Genomic DNA, 24,531 nt, shown 5'->3' with positions numbered 1-24,531 from the left:
TGTTCAGTGAGGACTAGAGGATGACCAACAACAAACTGTGCAGCGACAGATTCAGAGCTACTGTCTGTCTTTACATCAAGGTGGATGTACGAGGTAGGTGTGCCTAACAGAGTGGACAGTGCATGCTTAAAAACTCCAGCAGCAACTGCTGTGTCTGATCCACTCGCCTCTGCCTTGGCACCATTGATTGTTTTTGTCATGGATGACTGGGAGAGGGGGGAAATTTTTTAAAAAAAAAAGCTGGATGTGTTGTAGACATGGAGCTGTCTGGTTCCATTAACAATCACAGAAAAGGAATCAGAGTACATAAGTTTCTCTACTGTCAGCCATTTCAAAACACTTTAATAATGTGTTTGTTTAGATATTTTTTGTGGCATTTTCCTTTAAGACAGAAATGACCGGTGTGTGTTTAAAATGGAGGGATATTAGCTTTTCCTTTTCTTTAAAATGACCCTATGTTTGAATTCTGCTGCTTTCAAGAACTCGAGCAAATGGAAAATGAGTAGAAGAATAAACAAAGTCAATGTCCTGTTGTTTTAAGACATAATTTAATGAGGATGAAAACAGGTTAATGGAAAAGCACCAGCAGAAAGCAGGAGCTCTGATCAGACATTAAAAGTAAAACAGTAAAAAATGAATATCAATTGAAAAATAATAATAAAAAATTAAGAACATGATTATACACACACTACACGAAGAAAAGTGCTGCTGCTGGAGCGACGCTCATGTGAAAGATCTGTACAGTTCTGCTACAGCTGTGCAAGACGCGTTTCTTTATTGCACTGTATTTGGACCAGCCTGGTTTAGTTCACCGTCCTATAGGCAATGCTGCCCCCTACTGGGCGGGAGAGTGAAGCTAAAAAAAAATTAAAAGAATCTTAGAAAAAGAAAACTTACATTTATATTAAAATGATTTAATGTTTCAGAGATAAAAAGGCATTCCTGTGCGCCGACGACATCAAAAACTTCACTGTGACCATCAACAAAGAAAAGACTTTTTAAATAGATGCCTTCTTAACCAATCAGAGCTCGATGTCCATTTGACGAGTAAACAAAAGACACAAATCACATTCCAACAAGTCGAGATGAAGACTGGCCCCTTAGGCTGAAATTTAGCGTGTCCAAAAGTTTATAGACCCCCAATGAGGGAACTCAGCCACTTTAAAGCAAAACTAGGTAGTATATTTTACCTTAAAACTAGAGCTTTAAAATCATTACAATGCTTCATTTGACATTTAAGAGGGAGATTAGAGCCTCTGTTGTTGCTAGTCCAGGCTCAGCATATTATTTTTGAAGAAGGGTAGGAGCAACCACCCCATTTCACTTAAGAAGAAATGCTAGACAAGCAGGTGTCTGTAAATAATTGGGCATAATTTCACTGAGCCCTTTCAAACAGAGCGGCTTCGTTCACCTGAGGGATGACAACACTATCCCCTGCCCTCAAGGCCTTAGCAATGACATAACAATAACGTTCAGCCCTCGACAGTCGGAAGAAAGGAGAACGGTGAATTCGTGGCAATGTGTGAAGTGTTCATGAGTGTGTTTAACATTCTCAATTTTTGGCACGATGTAGATCCGAGTTAAAAACAATAAAGACCTGTACAGTAAGAGCAACCTGAAACAGAAAGAGAGGCACAAGATGATTTTCCTAAGTCCAAAGCTACAAGGCTTCTCACTGTATTAATAAAAACAACACCTCAACCTTCATTAAGATGGAGACTAGTGTTTGGTCTGTAAACAGATATTCAGTCCTGCCACAAACAGGGGACATGTAAAAATATAAAAACAGGGCACATGATCCTTGGCAGAAAGTTTGCATTCCTCAAAGCGGCTTCCTCTATGTGATGTGAAGAGCGGATCGGCAAAAACGGGTGTTTCACGCCATCCCGAAACCCCAAGAGAGACTGTGATTCCAGACTTGCATAATCTCTGCATGTGCTGCACATGAAAGTAAAACCAAACAGACAAACAGACCAACAGACGTCCCCAAACACACACCGAGACTGGGCCAGGGTTGTCTCAGTTAGTGCAAGTTGCTACAAGGTCCTTCCACACCTGCACATTCAGAGTATATACACACACATATATAAATAAGTGCACTTAAGGCAACGTTTACAACATATTAACATTAGACTTCACGGACCCCCAGACTGAGGCGCTGGCTCTGTGTCCCTCACGGGCCCTGTAAAGCCACACTGGCGTTTCCATGATGCTGGAGGTACAGGATTACTGGAGCAGGTCTCTCTCCTGGTATCTCTGCAGACGCTCGCAGCGAGGGCAGGACACGTTCGGAGCCTTGCAGGACGAGTGGAAGACTGTCTTACACACCTGACACCTGAGAGGGCGATAAAAGAAAAGGGGCTGATCAAACGAGGAGGGGGATGATAGAAGATGATCATGTATTGTTGGTGTGATAAATAGGAATGGGCTGCCAGAAGCACAATTTCTAAGCACATTGCTCACGTGTTTCAGAGTTTCAAATACAGGGCGCCATGCAAAGCACATTGTAAATATTGTGGGACCTGTTTGTAATGCATTTTATCATTTGGCACAGTCCAAGCACTAGTTGTAACCTGACTGTAACCAGAGGTAAGAAGCAAACCTTGGACCTAAAACCCTCCCACCCACAGGTACCAGACCTGTGCAGCAACAATTGGGGCAACATGCCACTTTCCAAGCTAACAATTGCAATAAAAAACAAGGAGCATCAGTTCCGTTCCTAGAGATTAGGAGGTTGTTTGAAGTAAAAAAAAATAATAATAAAAATAATAATTAACTTAATAAATCAATCAAAGAAAAACATCAATATTACGCCCTGGTTTCGGTTCGGACAGTGCCTCTCTCTGAAGTTATACACTAAAAACTGCTGCATTTTTACTGCCCAACAGATGGCGTGATAAAGCCAGGTGTTGATTCAGTCAAAGCACTGAGCCATTTTCCATTAAAATATCACTGCTTCAAAAGCTTGAATCTCCACATCACTGCTGACAACCAATGTGTGTGTGAACAGAGTGAGAATACTGTGAAAGATTTGAGAAAACTTAATCTCACAGCTTCAAAAAGCAGTAGTTCCCTAGTTTTCTGCTCATAATGAAAACAGATATGAAGTGGAGAGAGTCTGTAACTGAAAGGGGAAGGGTGTTGTATTTTGTCTAACATTGAGATCCAGTTCTGCTCTAATACCAGAAATGTTTCCAATCTCTTCCACCAACAGTGGTTTTCCACTGCATGGTCCCTACTCAACTCTGTTCTCCTTCTCCACCAGGTAAATCAGGTCCTGGTTCTGGAAGCGGGTTCTTGTTTAGTGGCTGTTCTCTCGTGGTTCAGAGCGAGTCGAGTAGGGACTAAACTGTGGCGTGTAAACCTTGCAGAGCGCTGACTGTCCAGAGAGACCAGCACCAACTCTCCATCTGTAAAATCTCCAGCTGCAGCAGAGATCACTGTAAAAGTATGCCGTGGTCTTTGGAAGAGGTTCAAACTCTCCTTGAATTGGTGGCCGACGAAAGAAAAGAGCAGAGTAGTGTAGGTCCCATGCAGTGGAAAAGCACCTTCAGTGGATACCAGCTGAATCACAACCTAGGGTTAGTACCTGGAGGTGGTGTCGAACTGAAAAGGAAAGATGATGTCATCTGTGTTGCAAATCTGACAGATGAATCCTCGCTGAGTGCAGAGGTCACAGTGATACACGTGACTGGACGAAAGCTGGACCAGCAACTGCAGGAAAGACTCGTACACACCATCCGCTATCTGCAGGGTAAAGGAGAAGCACAACAATTGATTGGAGGGACATTTCTGCTCTAAATATAATTTAAAAAGATATCCATTTAAGACATACTTAAAAGGGAAAATATTATTTCCTTTGTACTCTCCCCTTTTCCAGAGGGAAACAGTTCTGGGTTTTAATGAAACATCTATGCACTGCTTTGGTCAAAACACCACAAAGATCAAACCCCACAACAGCATTCTCCCACTGCCTAAACAGCCCTGTTCAGAGCAGCCGCTTTCAGCACCTGTTCCTTTAAATGATAATGAGCCGTTTGCTCCTCACTGCTGCGCACTTGGGGGGTTGGGGTGAACAGCGAAGAGAAGAAGCTCTGGTTTTTAGCCGCTTTCACCCAGTTCTCCTTCTCCATTCTCGTTTTCTCTGTTTTTACTCAGTGCTCTTATTTCTTATTCTTGTTTAAACCCATGTTTTCTGCCTTGGTGGTCTTGTTTCACAGTGTGTGGGCTGGTGGGCTCCAGATCCCCACATTAACATGCACATGGCCTGAGCAAACAAGCTTTTCATAACATTTCCCCTTAAAAACAAATTAATACAGTGTTTACCAACCACAAAGAGGGTTAACTCTCACTTTCCAAATGACACAAACTCAGCGTGGAAAGCAGCACTTACCTGCCTCAAGTCTAACACACTGTACAGATGACTTGACTCCAACAGGTACGTCCTCTGCCCCAGCCTAAAACAAACAGAGCTACTTCAGACCTCTGATGGTAAACACCACAGATGACCACAGAACAGTCTGCAGATTCCAAAACTAGGAATAAAACCATGATCAATAAGGCATCCAAAAAACACACCTGGCCTCAATTTTCTTACGAATTCCACTGCGGCAGATGAGCAGGTAATCTCCCAGGAGGCGGAGCCTCTGTCTGAGGCACTGGACTACTTCCATGGCCTCAGCGTGATCATACAGGTCAGGGTTCAAGAGGTCAATGTTCAGTAAAGGCTCCTGCTCGATATTTGATAAGAGTTTCAGAGCCGGCCTCGAGACCTAAACACACAAAGACATATACACAGATGTTGGTTGTGCTATAATCATGAGGACCTTCCACTGAAGCAATGATTACTGCAGCTTATTACCACTACACCTCACTCTAAGCTCAACCCGAGTAAATAATCTCACTCTTAGTCTTTCACATTAAAATGGCAGTTTAAAAAGTGAGATACCCCTATCCATGCAAGGACATCTGGTCCTCACAAACATATAAAAACAAGCATTTAGACATGTGGTGTGTAATAGCAGGTCTTGTGCTAATGAACATTGTTGGCACTCACCTCGCGTGCAGTGAGGTCCCAGTTGTGCACCATGCGAGAGGGGATGATGGTGGTGTCTCCACAGTGACAGCTTTCACAGTAGTACTGACCCGAGAACTCACAGAGCCTGGCTCGGCCCAAAGACACACCGATCTGCTTTGGACATCCTACACACAGAGGTGAAGACCAGGGTATAGAAGTTTTGGTCAGTAACTTTAGTCTTATTCTAGCATGAGTAGGATATTTACCAACAAACAATTAAAAACAGGATTTGAGTCTAAACATCTGACCTAGTGGTGCTTTTCCACTGCATGGTACCTACTTCTACTGGTCGCTACTCTCCGTTTGGTCCCTGTTTTTTTCCACTACAACAAGTCCCCTCTGTAATCCAGTGCTATCTCAAAATCCTGCCTCTAAAGGGAACAGAAGGCTTTGGAAACCACAACAACAGCAGGGGTAACGTTAAGCAGTGTTTACTCATGGTGTATTGATGTGTTGTTGTTGTTTGGGACTGAACACAGCTCCATCATCAGTTCAGACAGATTAGTAGAGTTGTGCCTTCCTTGTTGCAGCGTCCAGCTCTCGCTGGATTCTTTAGTCAGCCACCGATCCAAGGAGCGTTTGAACCTCTTCAAAAGACCACTGCGTAATTTTACGAGCTGCCATCGTGAGTCGGATAAAAACAAAATGTGATCTCTGCTGCAGCTGGAGACTTTACAGATGGAGAGCTGGTGCTGGGCATCTGTGTTGCGTGCCGTAGAGTGACGAATCTCTTTGGACCCTTGCTTGGAACCACAAGCAAAATAAATACCTAGTTCCAGGTACCAATTTACATCATGGAATAGGAAAAAAGCTGAGTAGTGTAGGGGCCATACAGTGAAACAGCACCATAAGGAATGTCAGCTTTAGCCGTGAAATAAATCCTTAAACCCGAGTCATACCTGCACATTTGAAGTTCTGAGCATCCAGTCCTCTCTCCGTGGGGACAGTGGTCAGATGAGGCAGCAGAACCCCATCCTCCTTCAGCCTGTGCTGGACGAGTCTCTGGATATTCCCCCCGTGTCCTGGATTGCTCTGGTCCTTGGTGCTGTCCTCCTCATCCGAGTCCAAGTAGGAGTTGAGCGCTCCTCTGATGAGGCTCCTCCAGGACTGCGCCTCCTTTGCATTCTGCGCTCTCACTGTCAAAGTCTCGCGAGCCATCAGCACTTTGAAGAAGGCGGGGCCTCCCAGGGCCGCATCCGGGACCACGTCCCTCACAGCCTCAATGGGGTGGCAGAAGAGCAGAGACTTCCTGCCCTCCTGCACAGAGAAGCCCCTGAGAGTCTCCAGGGAGAGGGATAGCACCACAGTGCTCCAGCCTCGCTCCTCACGGCTCACACACACCACTGCCTCTTTCACTGCATCTGGCTCTGGCTCGGCAGTGCGGGTCCAGTCTGGCTCCGGAAGCTCCGCGGGAGAGCGGTCAGGGCTGGACGGGTCAGAGGAAAGCGAGGAAGTGTCTCGGTCGCTACGGGAGTAGGATACAGGGACAATATTACATTCAGACTGTAGTGTTATGCAAAATGATCATGAGTTTCATGTTTCAAACCTTCCTACCGATCTCCCAGAATTGGCGAGGTCTGGAGCACTTCCCACTGCTCGTCGCGGGACACAGGCCTGACTTTATTAACAGCCTCTAGGATGCTGTCCACCCAGTCCTCTGCTTCTCCTCGGGACGGCGCCCTCAGATCCAGCTTCTTTCCTGGGAAGGAGAGACGAAATCGACCCTCAGTGCTGGAGGACAGATGCACATCCTCGCACCGCAGCAGGGAGCAGTTCTCCATGCAGCTGCGCTCCTCTGCGTTGGCGTACAGACGCAGTTCAAAGGGAGAAAGCTCGCAGTAATAATCTCTCCACATGCCCACAGCACCACGCCGCTCCAGCTGTCCCAGCTTCAACAGACCACGGAACGGGTTCGACAAGCCTGAGAGAGGGAGACACACAAATAGCCCTGGTTTCGAATCATTTAGCACCTTTCCACCAACGTTAGTAGCTTCAGGAAACACTAAAATTTCGTTCCTAGTTAGAACCAAAGAATGGTAGGTTCTTCAGCAGGAACCGTGACGACAGACGTAGCCATGTCCAGCAAAAGAAGCGCAAGAAAGAGCTTAACTGAAGGATTGTGGCACAGTGGACCAGTTGTACGCTTTCTGATCTCAAAACAAAAAATAAATCAATTTTAAAAATCACAAAGAAATATAAAAAGGAAAATGCTGTGTGTGTTTTTTTCTGTGGCTGTGGTCAGTGCGACTTGAGGCACATTCGCTTTTACATTTCTTCAGAAGGACAGCTTCGTAATCACACTCAGAGCGAACTTGCAACATTTACACATGCTTCTCTTAGATCACTATGATCTGACGTAGGGCTGGGCAATTAATCAAAAATAATCAAACTCAACATTCAGAACTTCTAATCGATATAATTTTTTCTCTATCGATTATTTTTATTCTGTTATGTCCCCACTGCATGTTCATGTACTGTCCCTTTAAAACCATGCTACAAAGCTGTAGTCATGTGATTCTGGCCCCTATCTGCCACATGGAGGAGAACCTAAACGCAGAGGCCGACCGAGCGACTCAAGCAGCTGTGTTTGACAATAATTAAGACGACACTGAACAAGAACTAGTCAACTGTAAACACTGAGGGGAGGGGGAGGAGGAAAAAACACACAACCTTTTCAGCCAAAGGACAATCACACCCCAAATATAAACTGTGCTCAGAAAACACAAAATAATCGTTCATTAATCGTATTCGTGGTAAAATGTACAATTAATCATGATATTGATTGGCGCTAATATCGCCCAGCACTAATCTGACCACAGTATAAACAGTGGATAAACCATGACTCGGCAATGACAAAGCCATAAACACATCAATAAACAATGATAACAATGAGGTCAGCAAGAATGACTGAGGTCATGCCCATATACAGTACAATGAGTCAGCAATTATTGTGGGACCAAAAAGAGAGAGACTGTTGTGAGAGTTTGTTGAAGCAGGAGGCAATCCTTCCCTCTCAAGACCTTAAATAAGTTCTTTTTAATTAACAGCAAAAACCAAACCCAGAGAGTTCATTAACAGGAAACACAGGAAAGACTCGAAATAGGCCCTGACTACAGACTACAGCAGCCGAAATAGTCGCTTGTCTTTCAGTTCCCTTTAATCTGATCGCGCTCATTAGCCTCTTCAGAGTGTGGAAAAACAGACGCCATGCTCCCTCCAGCTCACACACTCCCCATCGCTGATAAAAAAGCAGTACTAGCAGCTCTGGGTCACAAGTGTGTGGTCTGACTGCAGCATGAGCAGCATGAGCCACTTCCCCACTGAAACGCATGACTAAAACAGTCAGCACAAGTCACCTCAGCATTCACATAAGCATTTCCAGGTCCTGCTCATCCCGCAGCTCTCAGAATACACTAAAAAACAAGGTCAGTCTGAATATTTTGGAGTAGAAAAACACGTGGGTTTATTTTCCACAGCTTCAGCAGACTTCTCCGAGTGTTCACCACATCACCAGCTCTCCGGAAAACCAGATACTGTTGCGAATATGTATTAATTTGTCACCTCCGTTTAGAGGTCATGCTTAGTTTTATCCTCTGGACTAAAGAAACTGACATTTATAGAATAAATAAATACCAACAGAATCTAATAAGATTCAATATTTAAAATAAGGAAAATAAGGAATGGAAATTTCCACCTTAATTCCTCCTTTATAATGACCTTCACTGTCCATAAAAGGGCAAAGGGTTTTGGTTCTTAATGAAACGTCTGTGACCTTCTTTGTCAAAACACCACAAAGATCAAAGCCCACAGCAATGTTCTCCCCCTTTCTAAAAGCCCTGTTCAGAATGCCTGCTTTCAGCGCGTGTTCCTTTAAATGATAATGAGCCGTTAGCAGTTCGCCCCGACCCTGAGCACACAGCAGTGAGGAGCTCTGGTTTTTAGGCGTTTTCGCTCTGTTCTCCATCTTCTCCGTTCTTGTTTTCTCAGTTTTTACTCTGTGCTCTTAATTCTGTTTTGCTGAGTTTAACCTCGTCTCTGTGATCGCACAAAAAAGTGGGTCCAGCGCTGTGATTGGATAGAATCAGACGATGGGGCGGGGCAATTGTAAAGTCTCTGCACTTGCCTTCAGAAGCGGAGAAGAATCTGAACGGCTCATTTATCCCATGTTTTCTGACTTAGGCCACAGGTTGAAAACTGGGTGGTCTTGTTTCACAGTGTGAGGGTTGGTGGGCTCCAGATTCACACATTAATGTGAACATGCACTGAAACATTATTTCATAACATGCAGCCGTTATGACCAAGAAAATAAAGACATACTTCCCTGTAGTCAGGACCAGTCAGACTAGTCAGGGCACCATCACCAGGAACTAACAGGGGCTTTTTTTTGTTTTCCAGAGAAGATCAGTATTAATGACATGGGAAAACTATTTCAGGAGATGTCGTCCTTTAGGAAAACATTATTGCTGTGTGTTCTTACCAATCTGTCTCCGGTGGACCACTCTGGGGGGAAACTGGTGAGTCTCTGGCTCGGACACAGGAGAAATCTTCCCGTTCCTCTGGGCAACGTCCAGAACCTCAGGCCCCTCTGAGTCTCCAGTTCTGGTAGGATCCGGCTTGTGAAAGTCATCCTCTGAGATCCAGGTCGGAGACTTTTGAGAAAATAAATGAATAGCAGGGTCTTAGATGAGTGTTCGGTTCCATTAGTTTAGCAATAGTTTTATTAAGAAGCTTAGGTGCCAGAATGTACCAGCTACCCCATTTAAGGTGGAATAAAACAATGAATGAAGATGCCTGGGTGCAGAATTTAACTGCTACATCACTTAAACGCATTAACAGAATTTCTTAGGTGCTAGTATAGGACTGCTCACTCATTTAAGGTGGAATGAAAAATTATATTAAGATGCTTAGGAACAGGTACATAACTGCAATATTATTTAAGGTGGAATGGAACACTTAAGAACCTTACTTCTAGAATATAGGCACTGCTTAGTTCAGTTAAGCTTCTTAAAAGATTGTTTAGTTCCACTTTAAGTTCTAGAATGTTCTGCATCATTTTTGGGTGTTTTTCCCCCTGGTGTAATTAGCTTTTACAGCACTCTACTGAAATCAATGGGGAGGGGGAAAGGGAGTTGGTTTCCTACCCTCCTCCAAAATTACATAGTGTAGTTTCTGCAGTGCTGAACAAAGAAATGACAGAATCTCCATTCTCACTTTTAGGTCATTGGAGCATCACAATGATTTTGAAGCTGTAATTATGAGGTAAAATATATTAAATAGTGTTCCTTTAAGGTGTAATGGAAAGAGAATGCATGTAGAATGTAACTGAAGTGTTTCAGTTCCAAAGCTTACAAAGAGAGAGCCGGAGGATATTTTCCTGCTCAGAACACTACAGCTACGCTGGGCAGGAGTGTGTCCGGAATTTCCCAGTGTCCCGACGGCAGGAGGGGTCAGTGGAGCAGGACGTGTGGGCGTCTTTAAGTCAGGGGTCATCTCAGAAATCATGGCAGGGGTAGAGACATCAGAGGGTTTAGGGGAGCAGTCTATAGTACGGCTCTGGTCCAGTTGTTTAGCAGCCTCGGGGACTGCAGCTCTCAGAGTCAGAGTGGTGGTTTCGGGTTGAGACAGATCCTCTATCGGGGTCTTTTCCTCTGACACAGCTGAGAGAGTGCTGGGTATAAAGGTGGAGGGAGGTGGCAGCTGATCTGGATTCTGTTTGGTGGGTGAGGGTGGTCTCGGCGAGTCTTCATCACTGCTGCTGTGAGTGGTGGTCTCAATTGTCCTGTCTGGAGCTGGACTGATCCTATCCGCATCTTCCTTGGTCAGATCTTGGCTGGAGGAGCTGCTTCCTCTGAAAGAGAAGGGAGACAACAAGGTTGCGTTTTGGTACTGGCTTTATTTTGGGTATGTAATCCGGCTTTGAGAACATAACGGAGCTAGGCGCTGATGTCGAACGATTAGTTCTGGATAACTCAACCCACCCAAACTCATCTCAAAGGAAAAGGATGGAGCTCCTTTACCACAGAGAACAGTTTCGCAGGGGCTTTACACCCCTCTGGTCCACACAGGACATTAATAATGTTGATGTTAGACTCATGTGCTGCAGCATTCGTTTAATTGTATTCCGTGGAAATGACACCAGCATCGTGAGCCAAAAAAGCTGAAACTGAAAGTCTATAAAACCACAGTAAAAATGCACAATGCAAGTCTGCACATTTGCCACCATCACTTCCTTTTTTTTTACTCACAAAGATTCCGCCTTCAAGCAATTTCCAGCGCTCAAATTTGGTTTAATATTTTACCTAGATTTTCACATATTTTTCCTCACCTACCTCAGGTTCTGAAGCTCTGCCCGGTACAGGGCCCAATCTTTGCTGCGATTATATTCTGAGAGTTTCTATCTTTATATATCAATTAAATCATGTTCGTCACACACACGCCACCAGCCTCAGTTTTGTGCCACTGGTGCACTGTGCTTTTATCCCCTTTAGCATGAGCCCGGTCTGGCATGCTCCTGTCTCCACGTCTGTTTACGTCACGGTCTGAGGTGAGGCCACGGTCGGCTGCAGGCCTCTGGGTCGGACATAGTGGGGTCAGCCAATTTTTAAAGTACTTAACCATACCTAGTAAAGTTGGTCTTGACAATGTTTGGATTGCACACACTGAACAAGCAGTGTTTTAAATACAAATTGTTTGTTGTGCTATTGCTACATTTTCTATTGATGAATTCATTTAAATTGTTTAACTGAGGAATAAAAAAAATAAATCCTTAAACACTGTACATTGTGTGTGAATAAATGAATAGATGGATGGATGGATGGATGGATGAATTTCATAGGGCTGTACTGATATACTGACCTGTAGCCATACCTAATATTTTGTCATGTTAGGCACTGTATCAACCTCTTTCAAAGGAATCTGAACAGTGCCTAGTTCTCAGGCACAAAAGCAACCAGACTTTGTGAACCGACCAAACACACCAGACTCTTTCCTCACCCTCTGTCCCTTCTCTTGTTAAGCTCCTCCTGGGTGAGCTCCGAATGGCAGTTCCAGTTCTCTCTCTCCAGGTTGCGGTGGTCCTGAGGCGGCGCTGGTCCGTCAGAGCCTAGGCTGGAGGAGAGCTGCGACGAGCCAGCCGTGTCCAGGCTAAGATCCGAGGCTGTGAGTGGAGTTCGTACCTCATAGACTCCGTTAGCTCCTTTTCGAAGCACCTCAGGTCCTCCATCCGAACCCGCAGACCCTCCAGAAGACCCCCCGGACGACTGTGACACCGTGTCCCAGGATTCCTTGCGCTTAGAGGGCAGCTGAAGGTCGTCGGCGGGCACCTGTGGGCAGAGGCCAGCGAGAGCCAGCGGAGTCGTGGTCCATTCGTTCAGTACGGCAGATTTGTAGGAAAGTGAAAAAACCAGGGAGGCGAGACCCTGCAGAAGGCTGAGGAGAACCTCTCGGTCTTCAGGGTCCAGCAGCAGGGCTCCGGGCTGGTAATAAATGCTCAGGTTGGCTCCCTCCCGCAGGAGCGAGGTAAGGTAGCATTCGAGCAGCCCGTCGTTCAGCGCCAGCCGCACCCACGCACGACAGCGGCCCACGTCGGAGCTGATGAAGCTCAAACCCTCCAGCTCCAGAATCACATCTCTAAAGAAACATCAACAAACTTTAAAGCATTTATATACACACAGTACACTGATATTTTAATGTTTGTACTAGTGCTGGGCGGTATGAGTGCAAATCAAGTGTGCAGTGTAGTTAAAACAGAATCACACACACACACCCACACACCCACAACCACACACAACCACACACAACCACACACAACCACACACACACACACAACCACACACACACACACACAACCCCACACACACACACAACCCCACCCACACACACAACCCCACCCACACACACAACCACCCACACACACAACCACCCACACACACAACCACCCACACACAACCACCCACACACAACCACCCACACACAACCACCCACAACAAGGCTCCAGTAAATATGCTCAAGTATTTTAAACTGGAATTTTTTTTTAATGCTGCTGTTCATATTTGTTGATGCAATTGTGCTTCAAGTGTTAAAAAGACGGCGAATTAACCTTGGTCCCTGGTTATTTTCCTGTGTTTACATTTGACTTCTTTATGTTGTTCAATAAAGTCAAAACACATCCAAACCAGATGCAGCATTTTCTTTGGTACGAGCTGCTCAAGTTGCTCGGCCCGCCTCTGTGTTTAGGTTCTTCTTCATGCTGTTATGAGAACGTATTAACAGAAGTAACAAAATGATTAACCTAGTTTTTCTGCTTGTGTTCACTGATGGGACAAATGAGGAATTCAAATTTCATTGTACTGCTGTGCAACGACGATAAATATCGCCTCAGTCTTCGGAGACTGGACAGAGGAGGCCATTAAGGGGCTCAGGGCTCTGCTACACAGCCAGCAACTCCCTCCGGCCAGCCTCCGGGGGCTTGGGCCTCACCACTGTTCCTTGAAAAAGTAATAAACTAAGCCTGAAAGACACAGGAATTTATATGTCATTAATGCCACTGCTAATCCACCCAATATTTTACTTAGTGGTGTTTAAATTATTGCATTGCTTTAATAATTGAAGAATATTTGACAAACCAAAAACAATAATCTGAAAATATTTTCCTATGCATAGTTCAGTGAACAGTTGAGCACAGCTGGACAATGCAGTCACTGGACAGCAATGAAGCTGGGTTTTAGTGTCAGCACTAAAATGCACCTGACTTCATTCAACTTCCAAGAACAGAGTCAATAGAAGCCTCCTCATAATAAGAAGAAATGTTTGGCGAATAGAGAGAGAGCAGAGCAAGATGCTGCTAAAGATCTATAAAGGGGTCTATTGGAGGCTGTCACACTGGCCCAAATATGCAAAGCACTGTCACTTGACTGGCGCAGTTAAACTTGAGCCAATTACTAAAAGCACATGACTCAACTAATCCTGCGGCTGGTCACAATCCTTCCTCTCCATGTCTTTTTCCTGTCTCCAAATGAGTCAAGGTTAACAAACCACCCACCCACACACCCACACACCCACACCTTGTGAGGCCAGAGTCACTGCACCGATGGCACTTCCAAACCCAAATCCCTATAACACTCAAGGTCACGATAATCATCTGGACATAAGCAGCAAGACAAGCTGAGCCGGGTTAACGTGGAGTGCCTGGACCTGCCTGTGAGTGACGCTCTTGAGCAGGCTCCAGAAGACCGGCTGAGGCAGCACTGGCCCTTTTCGTCCCCGAGCTCCAGCTCCGTCAGTGCGGATGTGTTTGCTCTTCAGGCCGTGGATGAAGACGGCCTCCAGAGCGCAGCACAGCTGGTTGGCCTGCGAGTCCTCGCTGGTCACTGGGTCATCCGTGGTCACAAAGCGCTTCTGTAGGGCCTTCAGCGTCCGTGCGATCTTCTCCTTGATCCACTGCAGAGGAAACCAACATTAGACGTCAGGGGCAGTCTAATCTAATCTGCTGCTTAGATATATACATTAGATTTAATGTTAGGAACCATAAATTGCCACATTATTCACACAGAGTCTAAAGCAGGGCTGGACGATTCATGGTAAATATTGCGATATTCTTGACTAATGTTGTAATTGAGATTTAAACTGCAACTAAAATCCATAAATGAAGATTCAGACCTGTTTTTATAACCAAGGTCTGGTTTTAATTCTGCTACAGAAGCAGGAAGAAGTGGTTTCCCACCTGCCTCTGTGAGATACAAAGTGCAGTTTCTGCAGCTCTGAGCCTAATGTAGCAATGTCTGAGAGCTTATTCTATTACAAGGTTAAAACACTACCTAGTGGATATTTCCTTTTCACCCAATGATCACATCGCACCACACCAGGGTTACATTTAAGATAACTTTATATAAAAAAAAACCCACAGAACATAAAACAAGCTGAACGTGGCTTTGCCATGTCGCTGCGACCTTCTGAGCATGTGCCAGCACTCTCCGGTTCCTGTCTCGGTCCTCTGCGTTTCCTGAGAGGAGGAGAAGGGCAGGATGGAGACTGACAGAGAAGTCAACATTTGTGTCAGCCACGTGAACATGAGCCATACCTACAGGCCGGGGGATCACCTGATGTCAGCTGACTGACCCCACATGGGAACATGAGTGTCAGAGAGCACTGCACACACACCCAGTAAACCAACACACACAGCAAAGAATTATATTTTAAAACCAAAGATCTCCCCTGTCCACATGAAGTCCCCCAGAGTCAGACATTTGCTTTTGACCAAACTGCAGCAACTATATAACGTTGCCGTCCAAACAAAAACACGTATCTCCCAGAATAGGAACTTTACAGAAGGGAAAAACCTTCTAAACTTTCAATGGACGTCAATGTAAAAAGACTTTATTCAGAGTAATTTTGGAGCATTTCTATTGGTCTATTCTCCATGAGGTTTTACCACAATGTGTGGTCGGAGTCTGTCTGTCTCTGCGAGGTCAGAGGTATCTGGATTATACCCCTCTCTCTGAGTATGTATTAATTGAATAAGAAAATATGTTGGAGAAGGACATACACTAAAAGCTGTAAACACAACTGATCCCTGGAAATGCAGCTTGGAAAAACAATAAAACACAAAACATGCTTTTCTCAGCAACTCATGTCGAGTCCAACAGAGGAAACGCAAAACCTCAACAAACACTGGATCAGGATCGGGAATCAATACCACATTTTTCAAGAGATAATCAGGTCTAAGAACAGATCCTGTTTTCCATTAAAACACTGAGGAACCAAACACGATAAGAAGGTCAGAAGGAGGCCAGGCAAACATCCAGGAAAAGCCTATCAGCGAATGTGGTGATGCAGATCCACACAACCGTGTTTTCTCTGTAACGTATCTGACAAGCTTTTTCTAATAACTTCAAAAGGGTCATGACTCTAACGTGTAATCTGCGTGTTAGATATCACCGCTGTGGTCCTTTCTACTGCAAATCCATGAAATGACTGATCTGCGGAACTGCTGCAGTGTAGTTAAAACAGAATCACACACACACACACACACACACACACACACACACACACACACACACACACACACACACACACACACACACACACACACACACACTTATCACCTGCCAGCAAAGTACCAGCAAACCAATAATGAGCCACAAAACAGAGGAAATGCCTTCTAAAGATACAGACAGGGCCAGCGTAGTTAGGAACAAACATGACTTTCGATTAACTGATTAATCCAAAACATTTAAATAATCAATTACTAAATTAGGACCATCGATGACCTTCCCTAAGATTCTCACACAGAAGTCCACCCACCCAAATCCACTAAAACTAACAACAATTAAACGACTAAAATGAGTCTCAACTAATACGCATTTCAATTAAAAGACTCAAGACTAAACCTAATTCAACATTTATTTATAAATATTATTTATTTAACCTTTAATGTAACCAGGCAAATCATTAAGAACATGTTCTTATTTACAACGGCGGCCTGTCGAGCAGCAGCTGCCACTTGAGGGAAATGAAAACATTAAAAAACGAGGGGGAGATACTGTCAGTTAATGGACAAACAAGGAAAAAATATCATGTACCCTTCTTGACATTGGGAATTAACATAAAGGGCTGCAAATGTAAGGTTTTATGGAGTGCGTTTCAGCTGTGTGCAGAGGCAGACTGAAATAAAGAGCCGTCAGAAGGGTTTGTTTTAGGGAGATTATTTTGATGTAAAGGGAAGAGCAGATAATGGCTGTATTAGGAGGTATAACTAAGGTGGGTTTTTTAGAAGACTTTGGGAACACAAATTTAACACTGGCTCCAGTGTAAAGCAAAGGGAAAATAACAGCCCTGAAGCTGGTTCGGCCGTTTACTGCAGTGGTTTTCCACACTATTACCCAAACAGCAGCACCCAGGCCAAGCGCGCGTGAAACAGAAGTGAAACTCAATGCCAAAGTGTTCTCAGTGTCCGTACAAAGAAATCTCTCAGGTTACTCACCTGTTTGGCATTTTTCACCTCGGGCCCAGAGTCTGCGGTCTGTGTGGCGAGCATTGTTCCCCTGGCGTTCGCTTTACTGCCCCCTCAAGCACTGCCAAAGAGGACAAACGACATGAGACCGACTGTTAGCAGCTTGTTCTTGTCAGTGGTGGTCACAGTTGAGAAGAGCCACTTCTTGTAGGAGGTCAATGTAAATTCAGCTTCATTTCAACTACAAAAAATATAGGTACAAAAACACACACACTTCCTTCTTACAAAACACAAGTAAGGCGCTCTTGATCACAGCTAAAATGTCAGTAACTTGCAAAAGCAAAATGTCCACATGTTCAACTTCACAACAGGACGCAACACTGGACAACACCGACACAAGAGAGGAGACGACACCGCTACGGGACTTCCTTAAACCTGAATGGTTTGGTCATGAGGACATGACAGAGGAGGACGCTGGGCGGTTAGGTAACTATCCAAGAGCCAGCAGAGAGGAGGTGAAACCAGGGGCTGTTCCACAAAGTTAAACAGACACCTCCAGCCAGATGTCAAGCCTAGAAGGGAATTAAGGGTCTACAGGATGCTGTGCTCATTCAGTTTAAACAGCTTTGGTGAGGCACTCAGTGGACTTCTCCAAACTGTTGTCAAGAAAAAAAAAAACAAAGCACATCCTGATTTAAAATATATTTGTATGGTGCATTATTGATTTAACCCTTAATGGGAAATAATGGGAATAGCCAAAATTACGAGAGAAGTTGTGTCTAGACATTATTTGCCAAACTGTTGTGAATATTCAGGGATAAAAATAACTATCCGCTGTGTATGTGTTTTACTGTGACCATACCTCACTCTGATTTTGTGGTTTGTTTGTGTACTAGCGGGTATAAATGTCTATTACGTATCTGGAACACGGCTAACAGTGCTTTCCCCCCTTTAAAATCTTTAGTTGTCATCATTTCTCAGAAGGAGATGGAGTGGAGATCATATGCTGGGTTTGTGCTGTGAATCTGGAAACGCCTTATTCTATTGAGCACCACAAGTTTCAGTACAATGAAACACTACACACCAAAACTGCCCCCGTCACTGTGTTTACATGTCAGACTCTGAATTAAAGGGATATTTTAAAAATTGGTGGAGTTTTCCTTTTAATAATGTTAAATAACTTACTAAACATGACGCTGTTTGTTTTAACGTGTCTCCCACAAAAATAGACCATAATTCAGCTCTGCGAACGACAAATGAACATATAAAACGGAAAAAGTATATAAAATCTTCTTCGTTTTAATGGGCTTTCAAATTCGCACATTCCGGTCCACCTTAAATTGTGCAACAGCCAGAACGCAACTCCTGCACCATTTAAGGTGGAACGGAAAATAACTACAACAAGCCAAGTTCAGCGAAACAAACTGCTAACTAACTTAGGTAGCCAGTGTGTAAATGCGTATTACACGTTATTAACAACTTAAATAATCACTTCACTCCTCAAAAACAGCTGAAACACAAGATTAAAGAGCTACAGCTTAAAAATAAAGTAATTTGTGTGTAGTAATGTCGCCTTGTCATCAGCTGAGCTTTGCTAGCACTGCAGTTCACTGCTTTACAACCCAGAAAAACACACTCACCATGGTGTGCTACCGCAGCTTAGCGAGAAAGGCTTTTAAAAAGGGTTTGTGAGGGAATCCAGCCTCCTTTAGCCGAGCTTAAACTCGTCCCAAGGAGCCGCAGCTGAACTCAGGAGCTTTACATTATCGGCCTGATTCTTACCGTACACACAGAACTGCCCACTGAGGATACGGCCCTACACCACCCGCCTCACTCGCTGTGGCTCTCCTGTGGTGGCCAAGTGCTGTTTCACAATCCAAGTTATACCTGGCCCACACCACAGGACTTTAAACAGCCTAAGCGATGTTGAAAACGTGAGAAACCCCATACATAATGACATTTTTGTCAGATTGGAATGCACTTCAGCATACGGTAAAATTAATTTTCATGTCAATTGACTTTCATGTCAATCTCAGCTTTCAAAAATTACACCAGAAATTATTATTATTTTTTTTTTTTTTTTTTTTTTACACCAGAAATGTGATGCAACATGTAGTTTCACTGTTACACAGCCCCAGGGTCCCATACAGACCCTTATTTTGTGACATTGTGGAGACTAATCAAGAAGATTTGGTGCTTGAATGGAACCTACACGACCCTACTTAACATAACAGTATGACTGTGTGAGTGTATAAAATTGCCCACTGGTGTGAGTGTGTGAGTGACTGGGTGAGTGTGTAAAATTGTCCACTGGTGTGATTGTGTGAGTGACTGGGTGAGTGTGTAAAATTGTCCACTGGTGTGATTGTGTGAGTGACTGGGTGAGTGTGTAAAATTGTCCACTGGTGTGAGTGTTTGAGTGACTGGGTGAGTGTGTAAAATTGTCCACTGGTGTGAGTGTGTGAGTGACTGGGTGAGTGTGTAAAATTGTCCACTGGTGTGATTGTGTGAGTGACTGGGTGAGTGTGTAAAATTGTCCATTGGTGTGATTGTGTGAGTGACTGGGTGAGTGTGTAAAATTGTCCACTGCTGTGATTGTGTGAGTGACTGGGTGAGTGTGTAAAATTGTCCACTGGTGTGATTGTGCGAGTGACTGGGTGAGTGTGTAAAATTGTCCACTGGTGTGATTGTGCGAGTGACTGGGTGATTGTGTAAAATTGTCCACTGGTGTGATTGTGTGAGTGACTGGGTGTGTGTAAAATTGTCCATTGGTGTGATTGTGTGAGTGACTGGGTGAGTGTGTAAAATTGTCCACTAGTGTGATTGTGTGAGTGACTGGGTGAGTGTGTAAAATTGTCCACTAGTGTGATTGTGTGAGTGACTGGGTGAGTGTGTAAAATTGTCCACTGGTGTGATTGTGTGAGTGACTGGGTGAGTGTGTAAAATTGTCCACTGGTGTGATTGTGTGAGTGACTGGGTGATTGTGTAAAATTGTCCACTGGTGTGATTGTGTGAGTGACTGGGTGATTGTGTAAAATTGTCCACTGGTGTGATTGTGTGAGTGACAGGGTGATTGTGTAAAATTGTCCACTGCTGTGATTGTGTGAGTGACTGGGTGAGTGTGTAAAATTGTCCACTAGTGTGATTGTGTGAGTGACTGGGTGAGTGTGTAAAATTGTCCACTGGTGTGATTGTGCGAGTGACTGGGTGATTGTGTAAAATTGTCCACTGGTGTGATTGTGTGAGTGACTGGGTGATTGTGTAAAATTGTCCACTGGTGTGATTGTGTGAGTGACTGGGTGATTGTGTAAAATTGTCCACTGCTGTGATTGTGTGAGTGACTGGGTGAGTGTGTAAAATGCAGCTGCTCTTAATAAATGTCATTATGACTGCACGATACTTGTCCTAGTTTAACATTATGTTCACCTTATACATTAATGAATAATTATTTAAAACCATACACCATATTTTATTGTGTAATCTATAAAAAAAATGTTCAAACAGTTTTCCTGCGTTGTCCGTTAGCTATCGTCTGCTCTCAAAGCATCATGGGAGTTGTAGTTTTGAAACTACGACTCAATAAATTTAAGGAACTGAAGTATAAAACATTCAAACGCTGCAGAAAAATGGTTAATTCAATCAAAGAAACAGTGCTATGTCGGTTTTTTTTATTAAAACCGACAAAAACATAAACCTATTCGGCCTCAGGACAACGTTTCGTTTTCTCTTTCTGAGGCAGGTCTTCGGGAATTCCCTCCACCTCCGCAAGAGCAGTGTTTCGTCAGGGCCAGTCCAGTGACGAAACAAAACATGACGAGGCTATCCCAGGAATACCGACCGACATGATAAAAAAGAAATTAATTGATGTTAAATATTTATGAAAGTTTAGATTAGATTAGATTCATTTTTATTGTCATTACACACGTACAAGTAATGAAATGTAGTTTAACATCTAACCAGAGTGCAGTAAGCAGTAAGTGCAGAATGTACATATATAGAATATATAGGCAGAGGTATGAACACATATACATGTGAATATATTAGAGATATTTTAAACTATACCTGTGAATATATTATAGCATAATATATAGTTGGAAAGAAAATACAATAAACATGATGTACAAATGGAACAGAAAATACTATAAACATGATATACAGATGACTGATTTACAGGTTGGGTTACAATGGAAGGGTTAGACATATTAATATAAAGTAAATATGCAGAATATGTCTAACCCATTAAATACAATATACAATATAATAAACCACACAGAATAATTACTTTCAATAAACACACAGTAATCGGACAATTGCACACATACACACACACACAAACATATGTTAATTAACGTTTTAAAAATGGGGTGATTAATTACACAGATTGATTTTAGTAATATTATTATTGTTATTATTGTTGTTGTTGTTTAGTAGTAACACTAGTGGAATAGATCATGTTTTGTTAATATATGTATGTATTTATTATTTATCTTAAGAAAAATACTTAAATATATAAATAGAAATTTCATACACCAAAGTTCAGCTTCACTTAAATATTGTCTCATGTATGTAATAGGTGTATCTGCTAAAAATATATATTATCACTGTCAAATTAAAAACATGCTTCTCCATTTTTGTGGATTTTTAGTTTGTTACATCAAGTGAACACTGCATCAGCCCTTCACACTGTGTCAAAATCATAAGGAATGGACCAGAGAAGATTCTCCAGAATTATTTGGAATAAAATCTATTTACGTTGACTTCCACTGAAAGGTAAGTAAGTGTTTTCCTTCTCCCATAACATTACTATTTTGGGAGATGTGTGTTATTCATTAAACAGCGATTATATATACTCTTAATGCATTGTACTGTAATTAATTCCATAATCTTCACATACATCTTTATGGCTGCACACACAGGTGTGTGTGTGGTGGCTTTGTGCAACAGCAGCGGCTCCTTCGACAGGTTTGTGGTGTGGCTTTGTTTATATTGTTTTACAGTCGTCACTCTGGAAAGTGAAATGCAGCTTGTGTGGATTTCCAATGGAGGCCTTTAAATACTGTACGTTAGGAGCGGACAAAATGGGTCTGAGACAGAGTGGAAGACAAGGTGCTCTCACTGGGAACTGCAGACTGCTATATAAGACATTTTGTGCTGTTAAGAACAGAGTTGTATTTCACGGGATTATTTTGGAAAAGATGGCAATGGTCCACCGTTTTTTGCAGTTGTGCCTCATTTTGGTTCTGTGCAGCTTGAGCTCTGGCTTCAGCTGTAGATGGATCAGTAATAAGTTCAGGCAGTACCATGGGAAGTGCTTGATGCTGCTGAGAGAAATGGTGAGTCCTTTGGTCTAAATAATGAAATATTTATTCAGTTTCCAACACTTGATTGTGGCAGCATGGTGGAGCAGCAGGTTGTGTCTCTGTCACAGCTCCAGGGTCCTGGAGGTTGTGGGTTCGAGTCCCACTCCGGGTGACTGTCTGTGAGGAGTGTGGTGTGTTCTCCCTGTGTTTGTGTGGGTTTCCTCCGGGTGACTGTCTGTGTGGTGTGTTCTCCCTGTGTCTGGTTGTGGTCTTGGTCTGAAATCCATGCTGTGCTGTCTGGTCTTTTGCAGGATACAGGAGTCCGTGTGGATGGTGGAGATGATGCCATCTTTGATGTCGATTGGTTCGTTCATCACACACAGTCTAGGGTAAGTCAGATACTAACACCACTGTGTGGACACTATTAGTGTGTCTGATCTGTACGTCCACCGTGTCAGTGTACAGTGTTACATACAGTAGCTCACTGTTTATCAACTGCGCACTGCTCTAACCCCATTAATAATCACTTTCTGACAAGCTAACATGCCAGTGTCTGTGTGTGTGTGAGTTTACCAGGTATATCTCGCATGGTAGGGAATAGAAATCTATTTACACAGATTGTGGCTTGTGTGTTTGTGTTTGTTTGTTTACTGGGGGGTATTCCAGAACGCAGGATTTCTCAGTTAGCCAGTTAACTTAAGCCCAAATTTTTGTCCAATGGGAATCTTCCTCAGCTCTGTTCCTATTGAACAGTTATGTGGAATTCCCCCCAGGTATAGTTCACATTGTAGGGGTCAAAATGTGTTCACACCTATTTTGGTTTGGATTTGGCTGTATGTGTGTGTGTGTGTGTACAAGGTCTGTTCCACACTGTAGGGGCCCAAAACCTGCTTTCACATATGGGTTCTCTTCATTGTCAGGTCCCCACAACGTAAGTCAGTCACAGAGTAAGGTCAGGGTCAGGGTTAGGCTACTAATACTTATATATAATCTAAAGTTTAGTCTCCACAATATGATTGGAAGTCTATCTAAAGACTATGTAAACAAGCCTGTGTGTATGTGTGAGTTCTCAGTCGTACTGTGGTAGCGCTGTTATTCACATGGCTGTCCGTCTCTCTGCAGCCAGAGAAACAGGTCTGGTTTGTGATCCAGACTCTGGAGGAGATCTCCCTTCTGCTGAACGAGGCTGAGTCTGTCTCCTGGAGCAGAGAGAAGCTGCAGAACTTCTTAAACATCATCGACCATGAGACAGAGAGACTGCGCTCATGTGTGTGTACCACATTTCTCGTCCACACACTCACACACCTGTGGACAGTTTCATACACTCACCCAGTTGCTCACAAGCTCAAACCTGTGGGTAATGTCACAGAACCAATCCACCTAACAGCATGTGATTGGACTTTGGGAGGAGACCTGGAGTAAACCCACACAGACACAGGGAGAACACACCGCACTCCTCACAGACTGTGACCCGAGGCCCTGGAATATTAATATGAATATAATACAAATATATCCCAGGGACTGACACCTATCTGCTTAATAAAAACCTTTGCAGGGATTTAGAAAGCCGCCTTAAATTCATTCATTCATGAGTTGTTCTCTGATTAATGCAGGTCACGAGCAGATTTAGAGAGAATAAGAGACTGAAGGACCACTTCCAAGCTCTGCGAGATCTCACCCAGAACAAAACGGTAAGGTGTTACTCTGAAGCCCACTGAGAAATCTGCCTCTAATAAATAAACCACTTAATAACAGAATAAACCTAATAAACACCTGTCTTTGGTCTTACAGAGTGATCAGTCATACGCCTGGGAGCAGACCAGAAAAGAGCTGCTGAGGATCCTGAACCTGCTGGAGTTATTCCCTGCTCTCAGTGCGCATTAGTTTACTCCGGACCTTACTCTCAGTGTTGGGTTTAAACATTCAGTTCTGTTCATTTTATTATTCACACCGAATTACACTGAATTAGCTTCATTCTTTTATTGTTTATTTGAAATTTTGAAATTTGAGATGTGAAACTGTGAATTATAGATAAGATTTTAGCATATTTATTTTTTATATGTCTTTGGGACAAGCTATTTATTTACAGATCCACCAAATATTTATTTATTTATTTTATTTTATTTATTTATTATATATTTTGTTGGACTGAAAATGAAAATTATATTGTAAAGTTTTCCTGATTTTTGTCTGTCAATAAAAGC

General features: G+C 43.3%; 2 protein-coding genes across 3 annotated transcripts; one reads left to right on the top strand and one right to left on the bottom strand.

The window, feature by feature from the left end:
• Positions 1–539: 539 nt before the first annotated feature.
• Positions 540–18,797, bottom strand: plekhm1 (pleckstrin homology domain containing, family M (with RUN domain) member 1). Of its 2 annotated transcripts, none has more exons than XM_066665480.1 (13): positions 18,668–18,797; positions 17,058–17,268; positions 14,274–14,515; positions 12,071–12,706; positions 10,427–10,925; positions 9,555–9,726; positions 6,632–6,998; positions 5,977–6,542; positions 5,057–5,202; positions 4,579–4,772; positions 4,394–4,457; positions 3,590–3,747; positions 540–2,335 (listed from the first exon to the last, which is right to left on the bottom strand). In XM_066665480.1, the coding sequence occupies exons 2-13, from the start codon at positions 17,109–17,111 to the stop codon at positions 2,227–2,229; spliced, it is 3,207 nt and encodes a 1,068-aa protein (XP_066521577.1). In that variant the 5' UTR covers positions 17,112–17,268; positions 18,668–18,797; the 3' UTR covers positions 540–2,226. The 2 variants fall into 2 exon arrangements, with proteins under 2 accessions (XP_066521577.1, XP_066521576.1); XM_066665479.1 differs by having other exon boundaries at positions 17,058–17,148.
• On the top strand, positions 17,372–24,211 carry ifnphi4 (interferon phi 4). The gene is made up of 7 exons (XM_066663957.1): positions 17,372–17,542; positions 17,924–17,926; positions 22,250–22,360; positions 22,639–22,716; positions 23,450–23,596; positions 23,941–24,018; positions 24,119–24,211. The coding sequence occupies exons 1-7, from the start codon at positions 17,372–17,374 to the stop codon at positions 24,209–24,211; spliced, it is 681 nt and encodes a 226-aa protein (XP_066520054.1).
• The last annotated feature ends 320 nt before the right edge of the window (positions 24,212–24,531 follow it).

Source organism: Hoplias malabaricus, chromosome 3 (genome assembly GCF_029633855.1).
Source record: "Hoplias malabaricus isolate fHopMal1 chromosome 3, fHopMal1.hap1, whole genome shotgun sequence".
Taxonomy (NCBI): domain Eukaryota; kingdom Metazoa; phylum Chordata; class Actinopteri; order Characiformes; family Erythrinidae; genus Hoplias; species Hoplias malabaricus.
This window is presented reverse-complemented; position numbering and strand designations above follow the sequence as displayed.

Bases quoted from the DNA above. Each gene is read 5' to 3' on its own strand.
- plekhm1 (XM_066665480.1), bottom strand. From the start codon at position 17,111: ATGCTCGCCACACAGACCGCAGACTCTGGGCCCGAGGTGAAAAATGCC. The intron at 6,543-6,631 runs GTAGGAAGGTTT...CTACTCCCGTAG, and splicing joins TCGCCAATTCTGGGAGATCG to CGACCGAGACACTTCCTCGC. The intron at 4,773-5,056 runs GTGAGTGCCAAC...TTGTGTGTTTAG, and splicing joins GGGACCTCACTGCACGCGAG to GTCTCGAGGCCGGCTCTGAA.
- ifnphi4 (XM_066663957.1), top strand. From the start codon at position 17,372: ATGTCCACATGTTCAACTTCACAACAGGACGCAACACTGGACAACACC. The intron at 22,361-22,638 runs GTGAGTCCTTTG...GGTCTTTTGCAG, and splicing joins TGATGCTGCTGAGAGAAATG to GATACAGGAGTCCGTGTGGA. The intron at 22,717-23,449 runs GTAAGTCAGATA...GTCTCTCTGCAG, and splicing joins TTCATCACACACAGTCTAGG to CCAGAGAAACAGGTCTGGTT.